Source organism: Spinacia oleracea, chromosome 2, assembly GCF_020520425.1.
Source record: "Spinacia oleracea cultivar Varoflay chromosome 2, BTI_SOV_V1, whole genome shotgun sequence".
Lineage (NCBI taxonomy): Eukaryota > Viridiplantae > Streptophyta > Magnoliopsida > Caryophyllales > Amaranthaceae > Spinacia > Spinacia oleracea.
In genome coordinates, this window is record NC_079488.1 from 100042139 (window position 1) to 100055321 (window position 13183).

General features: G+C 39.4%; 3 protein-coding genes across 5 annotated transcripts; 2 read left to right on the forward strand and 1 right to left on the reverse strand.

Annotated features, from left to right (window-relative positions):
- Positions 1-8: 8 nt before the first annotated feature.
- LOC110802811 (uncharacterized) lies at positions 9-5245 on the forward strand. 3 transcript variants are annotated; one of them, XM_022008266.2, is made up of 6 exons: positions 9-186; positions 811-1085; positions 1255-1906; positions 2018-2217; positions 2985-3229; positions 3557-5245. In XM_022008266.2, exons 2-6 carry the CDS (start codon positions 814-816, stop codon positions 4744-4746), a joined length of 2559 nt encoding a protein of 852 aa, XP_021863958.2. In that variant the 5' UTR covers positions 9-186; positions 811-813; the 3' UTR covers positions 4747-5245. The 3 variants fall into 3 exon arrangements, with proteins under 3 accessions (XP_021863958.2, XP_021863957.2, XP_021863959.2); XM_022008265.2 differs by having other exon boundaries at positions 814-1085; XM_022008267.2 differs by having other exon boundaries at positions 10-186; positions 853-1085; positions 1278-1906.
- Positions 5246-5996: 751 nt separating this feature from the next.
- Positions 5997-9486, reverse strand: LOC110802838 (protein STABILIZED1). Its single transcript, XM_022008302.2, has one exon. The coding sequence runs from the start codon at positions 9274-9276 to the stop codon at positions 6178-6180; it is 3099 nt and encodes a 1032-aa protein (XP_021863994.1). The 5' UTR covers positions 9277-9486; the 3' UTR covers positions 5997-6177.
- Positions 9487-10037: 551 nt separating this feature from the next.
- LOC110802818 (histone-lysine N-methyltransferase ASHR2) lies at positions 10038-13183 on the forward strand. Its single transcript, XM_022008281.2, has 3 exons — positions 10038-10279; positions 11319-11760; positions 12429-13183. Exons 2-3 carry the CDS (start codon positions 11341-11343, stop codon positions 13143-13145), a joined length of 1137 nt encoding a protein of 378 aa, XP_021863973.1. The 5' UTR covers positions 10038-10279; positions 11319-11340; the 3' UTR covers positions 13146-13183.

The following is a 13183-nucleotide window of genomic DNA, read 5'->3' on the forward strand; positions in this document are numbered from 1 at the left end:
AAAACTAAACAGTTTTTCTTATGTATTTTTTAATAAATGAATTTTGTCTCTCCTGAAACTCCAAATAGCATAGTCGCAGCTGCATCTTCTTCCTCCAACAAAAGCAGCATGTTGTAGTTGTATCACCACCTCTAGCCGCCGGCGCCTCTGCTAACCACCTCTCCTTCTCTGCTGCTGATATTCTCGGTAATTATCTACAAGTATTTTGTATTAATTTTTGTTGATTTTATTTGTATTTTTATTGATTCATAAATGTAATTTTCTAAATTGTTAAATATATTCTGTTGGTTTTTTTGTTAGCTTGTTTCGCTGTTGAAATTAATATTATACTTTTTTGATATGATTTGATTTTTCTGATATAATTCGTATTATACTTCTTTGTTGTGAAATTCGTATTATACTTTGTTTTGCTGTAATCATGTATATTATGCTATGCTGTCTGTGGTTTAAGACTTCAAATTTATGGTTAACTTTAGAATTCACCCCGCCCCCGATAAAGAAAGGAAAGCTTACTTCATGGGTGGTTGTTTGATTGGGTTTTTTGTTGTTGTAATTAGGTCTTTTATGATGTCTGTGATTCAAGACTTCATATTTTCTGCGAAATTTAGGATACACCCCACCTTAAACAGAAATAGAGAGCACACTGGAATATGCAAACCCTACTTCATGGGTTTGTTGTTTGATTGTTTGTTGTAATTGGGATTTTTTTTATGCTGAGGATGATCATGTGGGTTTCTTTACTAGTTCAAGGCTTCAAAGTGATTAGGTTTTGCTTGAGAAAATATCATCTGATTTCGAATGTGTTTCCAGCAGATGGCCAGATGGGATGAGATTTTAAATCTTCCTGTGCAGAGTCCTCCTACTTTGGAGTTCAGTGCTTCGGATATAGTTTGGTCGAAGGTAGAAGGATGGCGAGATAAAATAGACCGGGTTGCACTAATTCCGTTTGCCAGGGTAGATGATTTTATTAGGGGTGAGTCCTCGAACACAGACTGTCCTACTCGATTTCATGTTGAGGCTAGGAGGCACCGTAGTGCAAAGGCATCATACAAAGTCAAGGTTGATGGTGTGCTTGAGTATATCTTGTGAGTTTCCAATTTTCTTGTTCTTTTATATGTATGGCTTACTTTTTCTTTCTTCGTTTTTTGAGCACATACATTCTTTGTTGCTTGGTAAGATTTTGATGATCTTACATTTTAAGTGTTACACTAGGAAGTCATATTTTGATTTCTTTATGACCTTTTCCAACTTTAGGTATTGGTGTTCCTTTGGACCAGATGACCATAGGAAAGGTGGGGTTGTACGACCAAGTAGAAACACTTATGTTCCGAAGAAGAAATCTGCCGGACGTCCTGGTACAAAAAGGGGTTGCACCTGTCACTTCATTGTGAAACGCCTCATAGCTCGGCCTTCTGTTGCACTTATCACATATAGTCAGGATAAGCATGTTGACAAGAATGGATTACCCTGTCATGGTCCACAAGACAAGAAGGCAGTTGGAACTCATGCTATGTATGCTCCATACATCTCCGAGGATCTTCTTCTGCGTGTTCATTCTCTGTTACATGCTGGTGTACCTGTGGAAACCATTATGCAAAGACATAATGAATTAGTAGAAAAACAAGGAGGTCCTTTCAACCGCGATGACCTTCTAACACATAGATATGTGAGAAGACAAGAAAAAAGAATACGGCGATCCAAGTATGAGCTAGATGCTGATGATGCTGTCAGCCTGAGCCTATGGGTGGAAAATCATCCAACAAGTGTTTTCTTTTATCAGGACTTTTCTGAGTCTGATCCATTCACGGTTGGAATTCAAACTGAGTGGCAGTTGCAGCAAATGATTCAATTTGGTAACCGTGGTCTTCTAGTTTCTGATTCAAAATTTGGAACAAACAAATTTAAGGTCTGTTCTGTATTCTTTGGTACATTCCATGTTCCTTTATTAATATATACATACATACAATTTTAAGACTGATTGCGATTATCCTTCTAGTGACTCTGTTGGTTTATTTAGTATCCAGTCCACAGCCTTCTTGTGTTCAGTTCAGAGAACAAGGCTGTTCCAGTAGCTTGGGTGATTACCCCAAGGTTTTCAAGCAGGAATGCATTCAAGTGGATGAGGGCTCTTCACAACAGGGTGTTAGCAAAAGATCCTTCATGGAAGCTAGCTGGATTTATTGTAGATGATCCTTTAACCGATGTTAGTGAAATTAGGTACGCCTTTTGGCTTATTATCTAGGAAACCATCCTGGACCTGGATAACAAGTTTTCTTATAATGTTATAACTGCAATTGTATGAAGTGTTCGAGAGCAACATTTTAGTGGTTGAACTCACCTTGTTATTTTGTATCATGCATCAAACTATCTTTCTTTTATATTTTTTTTAGAGAAGGGGGGAGGGGTCCCTGGTTGAACAACATTGCATTTGGCCAATGCAGAGCGCATATAATTAGATTAGGAAACATTGATCAGAATTGATTCTTCATTGCATTTGACTAATGACGTGCTTTGTCCTTAGTCCTTACCGTATTCAGGAAAGAAGTAATTTATCATTATATCTTCATACCATCCTCCAAAATATGTGAACGCATGCACCAACAAAGGCTTCTAGTTTTGGATCGCACCAATTTCATGTCTGACATTTCTGGGTTCTGAACTTATAATTTACATGTCCTGCGACTTAATTTGGGACTTTGTTCCCTTCCCCTAAATGGTACTACCTGTAGTTTTATCCCAGTTGAAGTTTAGGATAATTCTGAAGCACTTATCTTTCCTGGTGGGGGTGGGGCCCCGTGGGGGCATTGTTCTGTTAATCATTTTATTTGACTTAATTCTCAAAAGAGACCATGTGAACTGTGTTTGTTAGCTTGAGAGACAAAAATATCAATCAAAGTATTATGGTAGAAGGGTGTTTTTAATTTTTGTAATCAATTGTTATGATGGAGTGTGGATCTTGTTCATATATATGGCTATTTTCTCAGGGATGTATTTGAGTGCTCTGTCCTGATATCTACGTGGCGTGTCCGTCATGCATGGCATAAAGCCCTAATGAAGAGCTGTTCTCAAAATGAAATGCGGATTCAAATGTCAAAACGGCTTGGGCAGATTGTTTCAGAGATCTGCACTGGACAAGGAAATGTGACTTTGTTTGATGATTTCATGGAAGAATTTGTGAGTAATTCGGAGTTTGTGGAATACTTCAAAGCTGTGTGGTACCCCAGAATTGGTTAGTCAAGTACTCTCCAGAATATACAAGTATATTTTGTTCTGTCTTAAATTGTTTAAATTTAGAGTTCTGTATACTGCATAGTACGTACATCCTATTATCACATTGCCTAAAGGAGTATTAGGACATTGCAGCATTGTCTTTATATCTTTTTCTACGGTATTTTGTTTGGAAAACTTATGCCTGATTTCCTAGCTGAGTTTCCCAGCCTGGCTCCATAATGCATTTCTTGTCCTCATTGGACTCCACAACATGAACTTCTTTTCTCCCCGTCTCTTTTTGTGAATGCTTTTACCTGCTTCGTTAACAATGGTTTTCCACTTGCAGGGGGTTGGGCCACTAGTTTACAAACCCTTCCTCTTGCCAGCCAGGAGATGAGCTCGGCGATTGAATTTTACCATCGTCAGATGAATGTTAGATTATTAAATGAGAAAGATCCCAGTGCATATCAACGTGCAGATTGGTTGGTAGATAAGCTGGCTACAAAAGTGCACTCTTACTTTTGGCTTGACGAGTATCCAGCGAAGCATGATTTTGCCAGATACTGCAGAGATGAGTGGATGGATGAGTTAACATCTTGGCGCAATTCATTAAAGATTCCCGACTCTGATGTTATATTGGAAGGTCAATGTGCCAGAGTTAAAGACCAACAAGATCAAGAAAAGAATTATCTGGTATCAAATCCTGGTTCTGAATTTTCAGTCTGTGATTGCACTGTATCAAAAAGTGGCTATTTGTGTGAGCATGTTTGTAAGGTTAGCAGGGTATGTCGTAAAAAAGAGCCTTCTAAACCTTCTCTCTGTTTATATCAGTACAAGCAAGCATTGATCAAAATGCTGTGTTGCACGCCTCATGATTCTTTGATTCGTGATCATGCTGTTTCTCTCACAGCTTTTCTACAGACACAGATAAAGGCTTCACCAGATCTTGACAGCAGCGACAGAATGATCAATGAGATTGAGAAACAAGCAGGATTTACAGTATGTTCGGATAACAATATTAATTTGGCCTTGGAACAACTGGGTGAGAGTGGTAACTTAGGCAGTGGTAATGGTAGGTTGCTAAACAAAGGGACTGGTGAAAGAGGGTCATGTGATGTAAGTGCATTTCATGATGAAATGGAGATTGACCCCTCATCTATATGTGTCTCACCTTCTGGTTTATTTGCCACGCATGGAGTTCTACCCGCTGATATTCTGTCAGTAAACGGGGACAAAACTCTTCTGACAGATTCCCATCTTATGATTGAGAATGACGCTTCTGAAGATCGTGACATCTCAAATCAGGTTTTTCCTCAAGATATGATGGAAGGACCTTTATCTACAGAGTCTCCAGAACTGTGTTCGGTTATCAATCATGATTACGATGATTACAGGGACAAAGTTACTGAATCATTGGATTCTATTGATGACAATACTGTTCTTAAGTTCTATAAGAGGCCAAAAACCTCACTAAAGAAACGGAAACTCACAAATAAAGAGGATACAAGGAAAGATTCAAAGAGAGATGATAACTGAACATGGTCATTGACTTGTTTGATGGTCAAAAGCCAGAACTTTTTTGAAAGTGTTGGTCTCATGTTGAGGTTTTTGTTATAACTGTTTCTGAGCAGGGAAGATCTCTAGTCTACGATGTCAGATTGTCAGGTCTCAGATGTGGTTGCCGTCCTCGAGAATCAACTAGTTGACGATTCTTTTGTTCCATATTACGGTCAATAGGTGCTGTTATGAGAAGTTCTGAAGACTCGGCAAGTCCCTGACAGGATGTTGACGAGGGAATTTTTGTAGCTATGGAGGAGCAACCAAGCGAGTAGTGGGTAAACTGGGAATCATCTTGTATAATCTGGAAGTTTAGATCTGTGGTAAAAGTAGAATAGAAATATTTTCCGGTTGGAAGTTTTGTAGTTTACTTTGTGAATAGTTTAATTTGAACAGTAAAACTTAGCCTACATGTCAACATTAAAATCTTGTTATGAATTCCATCCATACACTGTCCTAGGAGTGTAAGGTTCCGATACGATTACTTAAATTGAAATGAATAGTTTGAGTAATATGGTCATTGATCCGAAACACATCCAGGCAACAATTACCCTCCATGTAACATTGTTCTTTATTGGTCATAATTATTACCACTTAAAACCACATATTAGCTAATTAATTCTCTTAATCAATATCCCTTTGTTTATAAGAGTAACAAGTAGAAGTGGAGTCATAATGTTTACGAACGTCATCTCCTTGGATTGAAGTGGTTTTGAGAGGCTTCAAAAAAACAAACCCCTGTAACAAAAAAACAAAATAAAAACAGAAAAGTTCCAATATGGGACACTTTAACTTCAAATAAGGCAGCAAGTCTTTGAACAATATGTAACTAAATATGCTGTACTTTATCCAAATGTACAAGAAAGATTACTGTAAGACTGCAGCAGCCTTAGTCTTAAACGTTTCAGGATGGTATTTTATGGCGAGCAGAGAAGCCTTTAGACCGATGACTAGCAGTGAACAACAATATACAGCATCCTGAGTCGTTAGCCGATAGATTGGCATCCATGCACTCTCCTCGAGGCTCGAGCTGTCTTCACAAGCCAATTTCATGATCCCATCATCATGTTACCAACACTTCAACTGTACAGCAACTATGATCGGGATAGCTAGGCTCTCAAAGCTTGTTATCACATGAAAGAAAGCATTATTACTCATGCAATTAGCAATTACAAAGAAATATACGATGCTGCAAGGACAAATAAATAAACAACACAAACAGCAACAACAATACCAAAACTTGAAGCCAAATTATATTAGACAACTTAGTGGGGACAAATTGGAGAAGTCGTAAGAATATCACAGTCAGAAACTAATACATTGAGATTTGACAAAAAGCATGATCACAGTATATGGTAGCATAGCAGGTAAACACTAGAATCAACAATGTGAAGAAAGAAAACCTAACTTTTATTCATTTCCAGCAGCAGCTTTTTCTTCCTTCCCAAGAGCAATTACAAGTTTCTTCAAAATTGCTTCAGTTGGCTGGTGAGCATTCTCAACTGCCTTTGAAATCGATTGCCATCTCTCACCATGCTTGGGCTCCGCAGCAGCACAATGTTTCAGCACACCCTTCTGAAGTTCCTCGGTTCCATGCTGAAGTTCAAATTTGTAGTACAAAGCCCAGAAATCCCCGATATCTGGAGCAAGTGTCACTGCCCTGTTGAACCAGCTCCTTGCTTTGTCCACCTTCCTGTCATGCCAAAACAGCTTAGCCACAGCAGCAATGACATGGGGATCCTTGTCACACTTAGTAAGCGCATCTGAGCTTTTTGTTTTACGTTGAGGGCGGGGAACAGTCTCAATTTGAGCTGCCCATAATATACCACTGTTGGGACATTCTTGAAGAGCCTTTGCCAACATGTTATCAGCCTCTTTCTTGTTCCCATGCCTAAGTTCAGCTCTAACAGCAGCAAGCCACAGTTCAGGATTCTGAGGATTCCTTTTCCTAGCCATAGTCAGAATTGCTCTAGCTTTATTCAGCCCAAACATCTTCTCTTCGAGTTTTGCAAGTGAAAGCCACAGAGGAATGCATTGTGGGCAGTTCTTTTGACCAGATGCATAAGCTTCTTTAGCCTTCGCATGCTCTCCAAGCCGCTCATGAAGTTGTCCAAGCATCAACCACAATTTGAAGAAGGATGGGAAGTGTTGCAAGCCTTCATCAAGCAGCCTCTTCTCTTCTGCAACATTACCAAGTTCTCTCTCAGCTATGGCTGATTTCATCCAAACTCTTTCACTACCCCCTCTTTCTCGGGCCTTAGCAAGGAGTATTTTAGCTCTTTCAGGTTCATGGTTTTCAAATTCGAGCTTAAAAGCAGCAAGCCAAATCTCCTCAGAGTTTGGAATAGCAGCATAAGCTTCTTGAAGAATTGCTCGAGCAGCAGGCACATCACCAGCAAGCCATTTTTCTTTTGCACCCATGAGCCAAAGAACTTCAGCTTGGGGAACATAAGTAACTGCCCTTCGAAGTAAAGCGTCAAGAGAATCCCTAGTTCCATGACTCTTCTCCAGTCGTGCTGCTTGAAGCCATATACTCTTCTTTGTCAAGAATACGGAAATAGCATGAGCATATATAGCCCTTGCAGTTTCAACAGACCCTCTCTTCTTGCATTCTTCAGCATCAGCCACCCATGTTCTCTTCCTATCTTCTTCCTCAACCCCAACACCAACAGTGTGCTTAATTATAGCTTGGCAAGTGAAAACAGACCCAGCACGCTCGGCGGCCTCGGCTTCTCTCATCCAAGCTTCTCTGTCAATATCAACTCCCTCTCTTTGTAGGGCCCTGATACCCCTGTCTATGATCTTCTCAACTGTTGCAGTGCTTCCGTTTGCTTCTTCCAACTTTGCAGCAGTAATCCAAATAGCTGGCTCCTTTGGAAGCTTCTCCCTGGCCCTATTAAGCACTTTCCTCGCTTTATCATATGTTTCCAGCCTAGCAAGAGCAAGCCATAATTCCACATGCAAGGGGCAGCACTCCACAGCCCTATAAAGCAATACACTAGCTTGGTCTTCATCAGCAAGCTCAACAACTGCCTTCCACAGCCTTACTGAATCAGATATATGTTCAAGCCCCTTTCTTAGCACCCTACTCTTCTGTAGAGTATCTTGCTCCAATTTAGCAGCCTGAAGCCACAACTTCACAGAATTAGGAATTGCTTTAACTCCCCTAGCCATCACAGCCTTGGCATCATCTGGGCTCGCCAAACGGCATGCTTCCAGCCATACATCCTCATTCTTGGGACACTCCTCGCATCCCTTCTCAACTAACACTCTAGCCTCCTTTATCTTGCCAGCAACCTCCTCAAGCCTCGCAGCCGCTATCCAACCAGGAGCGTGCTTTGGATTCGTTTGTATGACAGATTTCAACAATAATCTAGCCTTCTTAATATCTGATATCTCTGCATCACTAGTAAGTTTCATACTTTTAAGATCAGTTAAGTACCCTTTTGGATCAACAACTGTCTGCCCAGACACAGAATCAGATAGCCTATCAAGCTTCAGTGACAACACAGTACCCCTACCCTCACCAACAGCAGTCAAATCCGTAACAGGGGTTTGCGCCCAAGGTGTCTCCGTCCCACCAACACCCCTACTCTTCGGATCAAGAGCTGTAACATGCTCTTTCTCCTGCCTAGCCTTCTCAAGAAGCGTATCGGGCACAGGCACAAAACTCTCAAACCTCTTCTTCTTATTCCTCATTGAATAATCTCCAATTTCAGGAATACTATCCCACTCCTCCGCCGTCACAGTATGCAACTTCCTCTTCAAATCAGCAAATTGCTCGGTAATCTTAGGGTTTGAAGCCCGGTACTTCTCAATCTCTTCCTTCAACCGAGCCTCCCTCCTATCCTTCCTCCTTGAATCCATCCTCACATCAATCGCTTCCCACACTGCATCCGCCTCCTTATCATCCTCATCATACTCCGCAGAAGCGAACAATCCAACATCATTCCCCTCAAACTCATCAAAATTCTGATTCTCATCATACCCTTTATCCTCCCCTTCCTCCTCTTCACCCTCGTCACCTCCCTTCCCCCGCCCCTGCCCCTGTACCTGCCCCCTTCCCCTTCCCCGCCCCATTCCCATATCAGGAGGCGGAGCACTGCCAATCGGGGTGGCAGACCGGTCAGGCATATCCATAACCGGTCTAGAAGGCCCAATATCAGACCGGGTCGTAAACCCAGTAGCTCCACGACCCAACCCGGCAACATAATTCGAAGGGGGTTTCAAGTACATAAAATCAAGATTACTCTTTGATTGCACAGGAGCTTGCATACCACCACAAAGGGGAACATACAATGATAAAGTTGAATTCAATCGAATACCCAAATCAGAAATTATACAATTAAAATCCCCAATTAATCTTTTGGATGATGATAACAGACATTGGCGTTCAATTGGAAGACCTAACCTATCAGTAATAGTCTGGTGAAGATTCCCTAAAGTTGTTGAATTAGGGTTTACATCAAGAACTAGGGTTTTGTTGTCAAATGTTCTGAGATAAACCATGATTGTGAAATTGCAGATAGAAGTACCTGGATATGGAGATTCGCTTCAAACGTTGATGAACACTTCGATTAGGAGAGAACCAGTGTAGACTTCAGAGGAGAGAGAAAAGATCGTATGCGCACACTATTTTTTTTTTGGTAAACGGATGGGCGAGCATTAAATTAAAGAACCATAGAGTTTAACAGAGAGTACAACACCAAAAGGAAAAACAAAAGAGAGAAGCTGTTATAGGGTACATCGTGAATAAAAGTATGCCACTACTTTACTTTTCCTAATTTAGAAGTACAGGTTTCATAGTCGGCCCAAATTTTTATTTACATGAGGTGTACGATAAATATTGTACACTGAAGTTAAAGTTAACGTAAAATGCTTAAAAGCTACCCTTGTATACGTAGGAGTTATCTATTTTTTACTGATAAATTTTTTCATTTTAATAAAAAGCATTTCTTCAAAATCACTAATAATATATAAAATTTATCAAATAGCCCTTTAAAATGTTTATCTATTAATTTTTTTTTAATAATATAAATGTTAGAAAAAATTGGGTAAAAGTTAGAGAAAACTAGGTAAAATTTATGTTGGTGTACAATAAATTTATTGTACACCTTGTGCATGCAAGACCTTTTGAATAGTCGGTACATTAGTCGGTAATTTTATCCGATATCTCATGAGCCTTGGGCCCTATTGGCCGCTCTTGGTTGGGCAGTATTATATACTACATGCACAATAACATTATCATGTTGGGTCTTGCCTTGTTATAACAGTCCAGTCCGCTTGTCCCTTGGCCATCTTTACTTTAAAAAAAATACAGAACTCTTTAGTGTTATCAAAGGTAAAATAATAAAATAGTTCAAGTTAAGTGCCTTGGATGCTCCGTTGAAATTGCTGCATACTCCGTAAGAATGTAAGATAGTGTAAGAAGATTTGGAAGCTTGCGAGTTGCAACACTATTGAGGCGGTTCAATAGCATTTTGGTGTATCCATTGAAGATTTAGAGATCAAGGTTTGGATTCTCATTTTTTTTATTTTTTTTTATTTTTATCATTTTGTTAATTATTGGGGAATTAGTATTGATATATACTTCGTACAGGAGATGATTTATCATTTATGTAAGGTTTTTTTAATAATAATTTATTTGTGGATTGCTAAGAGAAAATTAATAATTTGAATATAAATACAAATTAAATTAAACATGCTTTTGCTAGATCCATCTAAAGAAACATTGTCATGGACCTCATGGTCAATGCTGTTAAAATATTTTATTTATAATTTATGCTTAAGGATCAACTAAAGTTAATCAAATTTGACAATAATTTGTATTAATATTGTTGTGATTTCATGGTTTGAGAGTTGTGAGTTGTGATTTTTAAAGTAATTGATTTAGGCCTGTTCGTTTGAACTTTTTCTTCTTCGGAATTTTAGTCCAGTTCAGTTTGGGTCTATTAAGCTCAGTTCAGGTGGTCCGGTCTGGTCCGGGTCATTAAGTTTACTTTCAGGGCACGCTTGGGTTGGGTGTAATGGACTATGGAGGTAATAAAATTCAAATCACTATAATAATAAAAGGACAATGAAGGTGAATTGAGGTGGTTGCAAGGAGGGTGGTGCGGTGGTATTGTGATGAGAAGTTGGGGTAGTGGTGGTGTTGTGAGTACTTTCCCCCAAATGAGGGTAATAACCACCCTAGTGGGATTGTGGGTAACTATTCCTCCCACGATGAGGGTATTTGTTCCCCTTCCCTTTTATTTTTTTCTTGCCAACACTAGCTTGTTCCCTTTGCCACCACTTCATCCCCTCTTCATCACCTTCAATTACCTTAGTTTGACTTTTATTACCCCTTTAATATATTACCCTCAATCCAAGCATGCCCTCAGTTCAGATTAATTCAGTCCAAAAGAACATAGCCTAGATAGTTGTGCGTGTAAATTTACAGGGTATACGGGGATAACTTTTACGGAGTAATTAAACATTGTAACCGTAGGGCAATGCGACAGGATTTAATCTGAAAAAGTAGTCTGAATAAGGGTGAATGGGTGGTTGTGCAGCACATATATAGAAGATACATCAATGGAACAGAACACAGCAGAAAATTGGCAGGAATGTATACCAGGTTCTCTAAAATTGGTAGAGATTGAGGGTAAGGGAAGAGGTTTAGTGGCCTCTGAGCCATTAAAAGGAGGCCAAGTAGTTCTGCAAGAGTCTCCCATTCTTACATTCTCCGCCTTCCCTCTAAAACACGGGAGAAATGATGAAGAAAAAGCTGCTAATGCTTCTTCAACATATTATTGTTCACATTGTTACAGACAGTGCATGGTTTCAGAAGGATTCTCATGCCCTTCATGCTCCCATCCGAGTCACACCGTCTTCTGCAGCTATAAGTGCCTATCTTCCGGTCTTAGCAAAATACATACACCTTGGGTGTGTGACGCCCTTAGACAATTCAGGCATTGCTCTTTATTGTTGGACCATCAGCCCGAAGAGCGTCAGGTATATTACAGTGCTACAAGATCATCTGTTTTCAGTATATAACCCTGTTTTGTTACACACCCAAACATAACCTAGAGTTCTACAGCAACTTTTTCATGTACGAAATGGATGTCCAACTCCTATACCATATAGTATCATGTTTAACATGACCTAAATTTATAAAGAAACTTTTTCACCTATAAAATGGATGTCTAGCTCCTAAAGTATTTTTTTTGGGTATAAATATCCCTTTTTTGTTACACACCCGAACATGACCTAAAGCAATATTCACATACGTCATGTATGTCCAACTCTTATACTCTATAGTATCATACTATCATGTTGAGAGTGGCTCAAGCGAATACTTGTGTAGCTGAGCTGATTAATCTGTGATAGATGTTGGTTGAATAAGATCGCTTCTTCTTACCTAGTAAAAAAAAAATGTAACTTCAGTATGTAGCCCTGTGTTGTTATGCACGCAAACATGAACTAAACCAATTTTTTCATGTACGAAATGGATTTCTGACTCAAAATTTTTGGTGGGATAATGCTGAACCAGATTACAGGACAAATAAACTGCAGAAACATTATCATATAGATAGAAGCCCTTATGCAGTTGGTGATGTTTAATTACATGATTGTTTCCCCTTATGCAGTCAGTGATGTTTAATTACTAAAACTAAAATCAGGTACAAGCCCGTTACTTGGTGGCCGCGTACAATCTTGCAATAACATCACCTTCAACCTTCAAAACCTTGTTATCGCTTCATGGAGAAGGCCGGCAAAAGGATGTTGATTCTGCAATGTTTCTCCACTCTATCATTTCATCACTTTCATTCCCAGACGGGTTTTCAGCTCCTTCAGTGGAAACAATAGCAGCACTCCTAGACAAGGAAAGTTGCAACTCCTTCAGTCTAATGGAGCCTTATTCAGTAAATGGGGGAAGATCTGCTAGAGCTTATGGTCTTTATAAGAATGCTTCATCTTTTAACCATGATTGCCTACCTAATGCCTGTCGTTTCGACTACCTCGACAGTATTAAAGATGATAAAAACAGTACTGATTTAGTTATCCGGATGATACAAGATGTTCCTCCAGGTAAGGAAATATGTATAAGTTACTTCCGAGTTGGCCTAAGCTACTGCGAAAGGAAACAAAGGTTGCTTGATTATTTCGGTTTTGCATGCTTTTGTGATCGATGCAAGGTTGATGAAAGCAATGATAAGGATGGAAGTGGTGGTGCTGATGATGATGATGATGATGATTCTACATTCATTGCGAAATACATGTGTGAGAGGGAGAATTGCGGAGGTACTTTGGCTCCTTTGCCACCTTCTAATGGTAATCCATTCAATATCATGGAGTGTAACTTTTGTGGTATGTTGTCTAAACAAAAACAAGAGTGACTACAATTTCTTTATAATTTCTATGTTGTAAAATACAA

What these genes read in the sequence shown, in the direction of transcription:
- LOC110802811 (XM_022008266.2), top strand. Translation starts at nt 814, where the DNA reads ATGGCCAGATGGGATGAGATTTTAAATCTTCCTGTGCAGAGTCCTCCT. An exon ending in GGTGTGCTTGAGTATATCTT is followed by an intron (nt 1,086 to 1,254) that starts GTGAGTTTCCAA and finishes TTCCAACTTTAG; the next exon opens with GTATTGGTGTTCCTTTGGAC. An exon ending in TGTGTGGTACCCCAGAATTG is followed by an intron (nt 3,230 to 3,556) that starts GTTAGTCAAGTA and finishes TTCCACTTGCAG; the next exon opens with GGGGTTGGGCCACTAGTTTA.
- LOC110802838 (XM_022008302.2), bottom strand. Translation starts at nt 9,276, where the DNA reads ATGGTTTATCTCAGAACATTTGACAACAAAACCCTAGTTCTTGATGTA.
- LOC110802818 (XM_022008281.2), top strand. Translation starts at nt 11,341, where the DNA reads ATGGAACAGAACACAGCAGAAAATTGGCAGGAATGTATACCAGGTTCT. An exon ending in ATCAGCCCGAAGAGCGTCAG is followed by an intron (nt 11,761 to 12,428) that starts GTATATTACAGT and finishes AACTAAAATCAG; the next exon opens with GTACAAGCCCGTTACTTGGT.